This window comes from Sciurus carolinensis, chromosome 8 (assembly GCF_902686445.1).
Source record: "Sciurus carolinensis chromosome 8, mSciCar1.2, whole genome shotgun sequence".
Classification (NCBI taxonomy): domain Eukaryota; kingdom Metazoa; phylum Chordata; class Mammalia; order Rodentia; family Sciuridae; genus Sciurus; species Sciurus carolinensis.
The window spans coordinates 1,575,601-1,584,730 of record NC_062220.1 but is presented as its reverse complement, the minus strand read 5'-3'; the positions used below and the strand labels follow the sequence as shown (position 1 = coordinate 1,584,730).

The following is a 9,130-nucleotide window of genomic DNA, read 5'->3' as shown; positions in this document are numbered from 1 at the left end:
GTGCCCGATGGAACCAGCCAGATCCGTTCTGCTGCGGCCCATGGCAGGGTCTCCTTCCCCGGGGACAGCAGGTTTAGCCTTGGTGAGGGGCGAAAAGGAGAAGGGGAGGGGGGAAAGAAGGAAAAGGAAAAGGAAGAGGGAGGGAAGAAGGGAGAGAGCGGGGAGAGGAAAGAAAAACTTATCTAAAGACGGAGTGTAGCTCCACCGGGTTCATCACCAGCACGGTGGGGAAAGGAAGGAAGAAGGAAGAAGGGAGGGAGGAAGATGTAAAAACCACATTGGCCATTTTCAGGCGTACAGTACAGTGTGCTGTGTGCTCCTTTTAGGCCACAGATTCCTAGAGCCTTCCCAAGCTGAAAGCCCGCCCCCACTAAACACTAACTCCCCAGTTCCTCTCCCTGGGGCTCCTGGCAGCCACTCTTCCTGCTCTAGGAGTTGAACTCCTGTCTGAAACCATACCTCCGGAAACCACACCATATTTGTTCTGTGACCGGCTTATTTCGCTTAGCATACTACACTTGATCTTAGCCAAAAGGACGTCCTCGGCTTCATCCATGTTGTAGCTTACTTTTTGACAGGTGTTCCTTCTGTTAAAGTGGGATTATACTTCACGGTGCAGATACGCCACATTCTGCCCTCCTGCTGATGGACATCCAGTGGCTCTGGCTCCTGGCCGTTGAGCAGTGCTATGGTGGCTAAATCCTCCCCACTCTTGTTATTATGTGTCTTTGGATTTTTATATTGGCCACCCCAATGAATTCCTGAGGTGGCATCTCAAAGGTTTTGATTGGCATTTCCCTGGTAGCCAGTGAAGTTGGCCACTTGCGTGCCTTTGAAGAACTGTCTCTTCTCGTCCTTTGTGCATGGTTAAGTCACATCCTTTTGGTTTTCTGTGTTCTTCTCATATTCTGTGCTAATCATTAGGTGGATATGGGTTGCAAATACTCTCTTCCTTCCGGGGTTGATCCTTGTGTCACAGAGGTGTTCCAGTTCCATGTAGTTGCATTTGTCCATTTTTGCTTTCGTTGTCTTTGTTTTGGGGTCATATTCTCAGTCCTCTTTCCAAGCTGACCCCCACCTGGGCACTGACTAGTAGGGCAGGAACGTTGTCTATCTCCTCTGCTTTCTAGTTGTTTCCCTGGCTGGGGTATTAACCTGGATGTCCTCTCACCTGCCAGAGACCCTCAGGGGCTGGGCCAGAAGGGGACCCTGTGCTTTCTGGAGGTGGGGGCTGTAGATGTTTTCTCCTGTTAGGAGGATTTTACCCACATACTTTTGTTAGAACATCTCATTAGAGCCAAAACCGAAAACAACACTAACAACAACAAAACCCTATGCTGGGCTGGGGCTCCCCGCTAGGGTCAGCTTTGGACGTGGGGAGGGGGTCCTTCCCTTGGACTCCAGGCCCTGCATCTCAGTGCCAGGGCGTGGGCCACACTCTGCAGAGTACCAGACTGGCGTTTAGAGTGAAGAGAGCCACATGCCGGGAAAAGAGGGCTGTGCAGGAAGAGGGCAGGTGGGGCGGACTGGGATCAATGCCTGGAGTCCTCGCCCTCGGGGTCACTCCGATTTGACCTGGCGGGTTCCAGCTCCTCGGAACCTGGTCCCTGGGGCTGCAGAGACCACCCTGAGCGCAGGGTCATCCCGAGGCGCGGGTGAGGCTCGACGTTCGAGGCCAGGTCCTGAGTCCGACCCCACCCCAAGCCAAGCCAAGTCGCAGACACGGCAGGCGGTGCCGGGAGTCGGGGCGCGCCCCAGAGCCAGGCGGAGCAGGGCCTCGCGACCATTCATTAGGCGGAATGAATTGTTCGCCGTGCCCGGAGTGGGTGAGGATGAGCCAGTGATTATATTTAAATTTGCTATAATTGATTTGGGGAAGAGCTACTGTGACAAGAACGAATTGATCATTAAATTTATTAGCGAGATAAATTCCACCGCGATTAAGCAGCTGACTGCAGGAGCTGGGGCTGCTGGCTGTCCCCGCGCCAAACCAGGGCCTTGCTCTGCAGGAGGACGGAGCGGGGTCTTCCTCCAGTGCCCCTCTTGTTTTGGGTGGTGGGACAAAACCTTGGCCGGGACCCCCGGGGCCCTGAGTTATCGGGCCGGATGTTAAGCCCCTTGCCACGCCAGGCCCTCCGCTTCCTGGCTACTCCGTGTTGGGGGCGGGAGGAGCGGGCGAAGCTAGGCCGGCCGGGCGGGCGGTGGGAAATAACCCCCAGATGTGGGGCCAGCCGGAGAAGAGATCGCTTCGGGCTGAATCTCGCCAATGTGTTAGAAATTAAAAAGACATGTACGGACCGCAGGATTGTTTTAACCCCAAAGGCGGCTGCCTGCCTCTCTCCTCCCCTCCCTCTGATTTTCCCACTCCATTTCCGCGGGCCCTCAACCTTCTCCACCAGTTGCAAACCGAGTCCCGGCCCCGCACTGAGACTCCGGACCCCAAGGCAGCCAAAGCCCTGCGGCCGGGCGCGCGCAGCAACCCCGCCCGGCTCGCTCTCCTCGCCCCGCCCCGCCGCCGCGCCGCGGGGCTGGTTTACGGAAGGAGCGGGTGATAATGAGCTGCCAGGGAGGACATTAATCTCGCCCCGCGCGGAGGTACAGGAGTGCCCCGCTCACCCCGCGGTAATCACCCAAATGAAACGCCGGACCCTTCTGAACTCATTCATCAGCTGGAGGCGGAGCAGGGAGAAGCAGGAGGGGCTGCCGCCCAGGCCCAGGTGCCGGTGAAAGTGACAAACAGCAGGAAGGCTCCAGAGAAGGGGACACGCGGCATCCCTTGATCAGCCGCCTTTCCAGACCCGGGAGAGACTACAGTGTCAGCAAGAGGGAGCGGAGAACCGGGAGCCTCGCCAGGTCGGCTGGGCCGCGGCCTGCGCGCCCGGGCGGGGAGAGGGCGCGCGAGGCCCCGTGGGCCGCCGCTCCAGCCGCATGTGTGCAGCACATGGCGGGCGGCCCGCTGGCCCTGATTGATGGCACACATTGCAGGGGTTTATTAACCCAGAGCCATTGCAGCCCTGACGGGAAGCATTCTTGCAGCCTGCTGCTGCCCTCTCGACGTTCGCACAACTCCAAGAAAACCGTTCCAGGCCAGCACAAGGAAGGTTCCGCCGGCAGCAGAGGCCGGGTGGAGGAGAAAGAGGCGCCGCGCAAATCAAGGCATTCTGAGAAATGTGCCTAAGTAGTGCCTACGGTTGGACAGACCCCGAGGGCTACTTCATTCTATCGTTTGAAGCTTATTTTCCAGAACATTCAGTGTATTTTCATTTCCGGACCGCCAAGGAAATGGGACAATAAATACAAAGTCACTAAGTCACGTGCCAGGGACAGGTGTGAATCAGGCACCCGGCGCGCTGACACCTGGGCTCAGGAATTTTTACCAACACTTCACACCTGCGACACCCCCTCCCGCAGCGCCGGGCGCCAGAGTCAGGTTCCACCTGGGTCTCAGGTGCGGAGGTGGTCCTGACACCCATTTGTGACTCCGATTTACACCCTCCCCATCGTTTCAACCACCGAAACAGTAAAGCTGCTTTCATTCATCCCCCAAAAATTTGCATTCTCATCCAGTAAAAAACCATTTTATTTTACATTCCATCCTGGGCGATGGGAGAAGCTAAATAATAATTTAGCATGCATAAGTAGACGGTTCTTTCTTTATATATAAATACAATATACAAAAATAAAGACAGTACAGTTCTGAGATTTCCAGCAGTTTGCTCATGGCATACGTTTTCCCCCATAAAGATACATAAGCATAAAACCCTTTTCAATACTCATCAGAATGGCATTTCCAGAGAAGGTTTCAAGTTTCAGAGGTCATTTAACACTGTCGGCTTCCGCCTCCTCAGATGCGGGAAGACGGAGGCGGGAGGCCTCCTCTGGAAGAGGCCGGTTCTCACAAGCGCCTCCCGCCAACACTACCCCAAATTAATGGAACGACAGTTCACGTTGGAACCGCTGGGTCTCCCTCTCGCTGTCCGTCAAAGAGCGGACAGACGCTGAGACCCAATAGGGAAGCCCCAGGCCCCAGCCTTAGCGGGTGACCGCGGGGACGGGGTGGGGGGTCAGCGCGGATCCCGTGCGCTGCCGCCGCGTGCGCGTCCCACCTGCTCGGCCACCGGCACTCCTACTGGGGTGGGGGCTGGTGCCCCGGCCCACCCGGCCGCGGGGGCGGCGAGTCGTCCTCGGAGGAGCAGTCGGAGGAGGCGGTGTGGGCGCTGGCGCCGTTGCTGTAGGGGAAATGGTCCTCGTCGTCCTCGTCCTCGTCGTCTTCGGGGTCACTGTCCCTTAAGTCCCTCAGGCGGCGGCCGCTGGCCTTGTCCCCAGACGCTGGCGGCCCCAGCAACTCCTCCTCGCCCTTCTCCTCCGCGCCGCCTTTGCAGGTGCCCCCGCTGCCGCCCTTCTGCTTCTCGGCCTCCTGCGCTGCCTGCTCCTTGGCCTTTTTGCTGCGTTTCCATTTCATGCGCCGGTTCTGGAACCAGATCTTCACCTGCGGGCAAAGCGGGCGTGAGAACCCCGCCTCCTCCATCCCCAAGGCTTCGCATCCCAGGAGCCCCGGCTGGGAGAACCCTGGACCCCTACCGCTCCGCCGGCCCTCGCCCTGCGGGGGCTTCAGCGAAAGGAACTAGAACGAGCAGAGGCTCGCCACTGGCCCCCCACCCCTACTCATGGGCCGGGGGCTCCAAGGAAGCTCAGACTCTATGTCCCCAACTCCCCAGGCCAGCGACTTTCTACGGCGCCTTCGGCGGAGGGGTCAGGGCAGCGGGGCAGGTCTCTTTCCGAAACAAGACTTCTCGAATGTAACCCGGGAGCACTTTCGTGAGAATGGGGAGGGAAGTCAAATGCGGGTTCTCGGTCCTTGCCCCCAGCTGCTAAAACCAGCCTCTGGGCCGGGAAAGAAGCCCCACTAACTACGAGCCTCGTCCTGGAGCGTTAGTCCTCACTCTGTACCCTTGCGGTCACGAGGCGCAGTCCCAGGTCCCCAAAACAACAGAGGCGACAGCGACCCGGGGGCCCAGGATGCGCGGCGGCGGGGCAGGCGGCGCACCTGGGTCTCGGTGAGCATGAGCGAGGTGGCCACCTCGAAGCGCTTGGGCCGGGACAGGTACTTGTTGAGCTTGAACTGGTGCTCCAGCTCCAGCAGCTGCTGGCTGGTGAAGGCCGTGCGCGGCCGGCGGCACTTCCCCAGGAGGTTCGACTGCGCCTGGGCTGAGGACCGAGAAGGCGTGAGGCCGCCGCCCGCTTCCGGCCTCGGCCGCCCCCTCCGACCGCTGCCTGTACCCCATCGCGGAGTGCCGCCCAGAAGAGGTGGGAGCTCAGTGCCCACTCTCGTAGGAACAGGGGACCCAGGACCCAGACCCTAGCTGGAAGGGTTTAATGGGCCCAGGCGTTTCTTCTGGGCAAAGCCTGCTGCTTGAGTGTGTAGGTTGGTAGGAAGAGGGTTGGCCCCAAGGCAAGAGTAGCCGGACCAAAGGAACCCAACAAGCCAAACTCCTCTCCTCTCCTCCCTGCACATAGCCACACAGGTCTGGGGCAGAACGGTTCTGCTGGTGCGGGTTCCCCACCACCTCCTTAAAATAGTAAAGAGGATTTTAAAAAGGAGGAGGAGGAGGGAGAAACAATGGAAAGGGACCAAATCTAGGACTTAAATGTTGGCCTTCACAGGGACCCTCCCTGTTTCAACTATTCTTCTTGACAAGCCCACTCCTCAGGTGCAGAGGGACAAAGCCAGAGGAGATTGGAAGCCTTTTCAGGACAATTCTCATTACCCAAATTAAAGGCCAAGGCATGGGCGGATCCGGCTTTCTGTGTGTTCCAGGAGGTCTGCCCAGCTTTATTTACATAATTTCGCACGGTTACATCACAGAGAATTTTATGACCTCAAAACAAGACTTCCCTTGATTTCCCAGGAGTCTGACAAGTGTTAGACAATAAAAGAAAGAAAGCAAAGGAAAGAAAAGAGGCCAGCCTCGGGCTGGGATGAGCTCAGACTCCCCTGGGATGGGCAATTTGCTTTATAGGAAGGCCCACGCCCCCTGCTTTAGTTAAACAAGGGCCGAATTCCCAACTTGACAATACATTAGAACTTTAATTAAAACACTGGCTCCGAAGGGACCATTTGGGAAATACCATCTTATGGACAGAAACAACCAATTAAAGGAACCCAAGCAAGTTTTCCAGGGTGAGCGAGGAGGGCCTCTTGGAGCACATTCTGCCCTCTCTGTCCGTCCAGCTTGCATTTCTTATGCCCTTTAGGATCCTGGGCTCAGGTTCCTTTTCCAAATTTAGAACTGGCTGTTTTTAGTCCCGCCAAGATTAGGAATTATGGATGGATGAGGCGCGTTGGCAAGGGGATCCTACTTTCATTGATTTTAAGTGACCTTGGGCCTTAAGAAGGCCCGGAAGCACCTGGATAGCCAGGGAACCTAGCACCCTCAGAGGCCTGTGCAGAGAGCAGCCCGGCTTAGTGGACAGCCGGAACCCAGGCTCTAGGAAATGCCGTCATGATGGGAAGCTACAGAGAAACCATGGGTAGCTTTGCATCCGATGGGCTTGGCTGAGCTCAGTGTCCAGACCCCGAGGGTGCCCTGGGTCTAGTGGACAGGACAGCGAGTTTGAGAGGTTTGAGCTTCAGCCCCCAACTGAAGTGAGAAAAGAGTTTTTCCCCTTCTTTTCAGGTAGGAGCTGATTCTTCAAGGCAAGGGATGGGTGGTCATTAAGGCCTTCTGGGAGCCATGCTTGGGAAAGGGGGTGGGGGGACTGTGGGCAAACAGCAGGCTGAATTCTCTCACCCCCCTGTGACTTCTCCAGCCCTCTGGGGTCCCAGCTTTTCTGTTTAGTCACAACCCCAGCTTCTAGCAGAGGAATCTGAATTCTGGCAAGTGTTTATTTCTGTTTTCTTTTTTGCTTTTCCCCCCTCATGCCTGCATCTCCACAGTCTAAACAAATCCACTCAGACAGAAACAATGGGGTCTCTTTGTTTGGGTGTTTGGCGGCTAAAAGCATAAAGCCATATACGTCTTCTGTTCTGGCCTAACTCTGAGGCAGCCTACCCAGGTGGGATGCCAGGCAGGGGAGCCAGAGATGAGTGCCTGCTCAGTGAGTCCCAATTGGCACTAAGGCCAGAGCCCGCCCTGGCATTCAAGAGGTGTCCCGCCTGGGTGGTTAGGAAGCCCTGGCAGCCCATCAACTCCTGGGCTGCTCCCACCTTGGAGAGGGGCTCCTAACCCTTGGGCTCCCTGAATTCTAGGGCAGGCACCTGCTGCTTAAGAATCCCTGCACTGCCTGGTTCAAACCAGGCTTCCTGGACATCACGAGGGGATCCAGCGTACTTCCAGAGGAGTACCTGGGCAAGGGCCAGGGGATTGCCTGGGCCCTGGCCTTGCAGCTGTGGGCCTCTGGGAGCCCCTTTTCTCGCTGCTCCAGAATCCCCCTCTTCTGGGAGAAGCCGAGGGTCTCTCTATATCCCAGCAAGGGGGAACCAGGTCAAGTTTTTCCAGGAAAAAAGCCCCCGGTTTTAGTGAACCCCATGCCTGGGCCTGCCTAACTGAGGGAGCTCTTAGGCTGGCTTTCCTCGCCACTTCCTTCTCCTCTAGCCTACAGGTTAATCATTAGATTCCAGTCTCACACCTCCAGCGGCCCCTTCCCGTTAAGAGAGGAAGAGAAGGCAAGGCCTTCGTCGTGGCCATTTTAATAATTCGCCGCCACTCAAACACCGCGGAACACGCGCGGGGCCTCGCAGGCCTGGGGCACAGCCGAGTCGGCTTCGCTGCACTTCCACAGCTAGCTGGGAGCCCAGCGCAAGACCAAGGAGGTGCGGGGTGGAGAGGGATGCGCGGGTACTCACAGTTGAAGTCCGGCATCTTGGGCAGGATCATGCCCGCGGTGGACGCGCGCAGCCACTGGTCCAGCTGGAAGGTGCCGGCGCCCAGCTTGATAGGGTCGGCGGGGTGCGCGGGGTGCGCGCCCTGCACCTGCGGGTACGAGTAGGAGAGCGCCGGGTGCTGGCCGGCCAGCGCGGCAGCCGCCGCAGCCGCGGAGTAACCGTAGACTGGGTGGCCATAGAGCGCCGCCTGCGCCGGGAGGCCTGAGCCTCCCTGCGCGCCCCCCGGGTGCAGCCCCAGCGCCAGACCCCCCGCAGCAGCGGCGGCTGCGGCGGCGGCGGCGGCGGCGGCGGCGCCCGGATGAGCGTGGTGGTGGGGCCCCGCCGGCCCGCCGCCCGCGCCGCCGCCGCCGCCGCCCGCGCCCAGGAAGCCGGGTTTGGGCAGCAGCGCGCAGTGCGCTGCCAGCAGGCGCGGAGGAGACGGGCTTTCCGCGCGCAGGCGGTCGGCAGGTGCCGCGGTGGGCTCGGAGGATGCGGGGCTGCAGCTGCCGCTTGCCCCGCTACTCGCCCCGCCGCCGCCGCCGCCGCCCCCGCCGGGTCCAGCTGCGGCGGCCGAGAGTGAGGTGACCAAGGCCAGCGGCGCGCTCTGCGCGGAGGCGGCTCGCGGGGGGTCCACCGCCAGCAGGGCGTCGATGCGGAAATTTTTGGATTTTTCCATCGGCTCGTTTGGGGTTGGCAATCAGGGCCCGGTGGTGGACGACGCGGCCGTGTGCGGGCTCGCGGAGTCTGTGCCCGACGGTGGCAAGCCCGGGGCTCGGTATGGTTATTGTGATTATTTGCCAATAATCGAAGTCACCGCCGGAAACTCAGCGGAGGGCTACCATGGTCCGGGCGCTGCTCCGTGCGGACCCGCGGGGGCCGCGCTCACACGCACTCGCACTCCGACAAACTCCCACGCGAGCGCTGCGGCGCGTCGGGGCCCGGGCGCCCCACTCTGCCTCCCAGCCCTCAGGCTACCGCGCCAAGGCCGCTGGCGCCGTGGCGGGGACCCGCGCCCCTCCGCGCACTTGAAGCTCAGCGCAGCCTCGGATTGGCGCGCGCGGCGGGGGCCGAGGAGGGGCGTCCGCCTAGCGATTGGCCGAGGGGCGCACCTGTCACCGTCCGGCCGCCTGCCGCCCCGCCCCTGCGCCGCCAGGTCCTAAACAGCCCGGGGTGTTGAGTCGAGGTGGCAGGGTGGGGACAGCGACTAGGGATGGAGAACTCAGAGGCTTAACCCCTGGTTCCTGTCTGCCCTCCCGTGGGTGGTCC

The 9,130-nt window shown here is 59.7% G+C and overlaps 1 protein-coding gene across 1 annotated transcript; it reads right to left on the bottom strand.

Moving 5' to 3' along the window:
• Window positions 1-4,110: 4,110 nt before the first annotated feature.
• Mnx1 (motor neuron and pancreas homeobox 1) lies at window positions 4,111-8,762 on the bottom strand. Its single transcript, XM_047562803.1, has 3 exons — window positions 7,847-8,762; window positions 5,048-5,208; window positions 4,111-4,489 (listed from the first exon to the last, which is right to left on the bottom strand). Exons 1-3 carry the CDS (start codon window positions 8,538-8,540, stop codon window positions 4,127-4,129), a joined length of 1,218 nt encoding a protein of 405 aa, XP_047418759.1. The 5' UTR covers window positions 8,541-8,762; the 3' UTR covers window positions 4,111-4,126.
• Window positions 8,763-9,130: the final 368 nt, after the last annotated feature.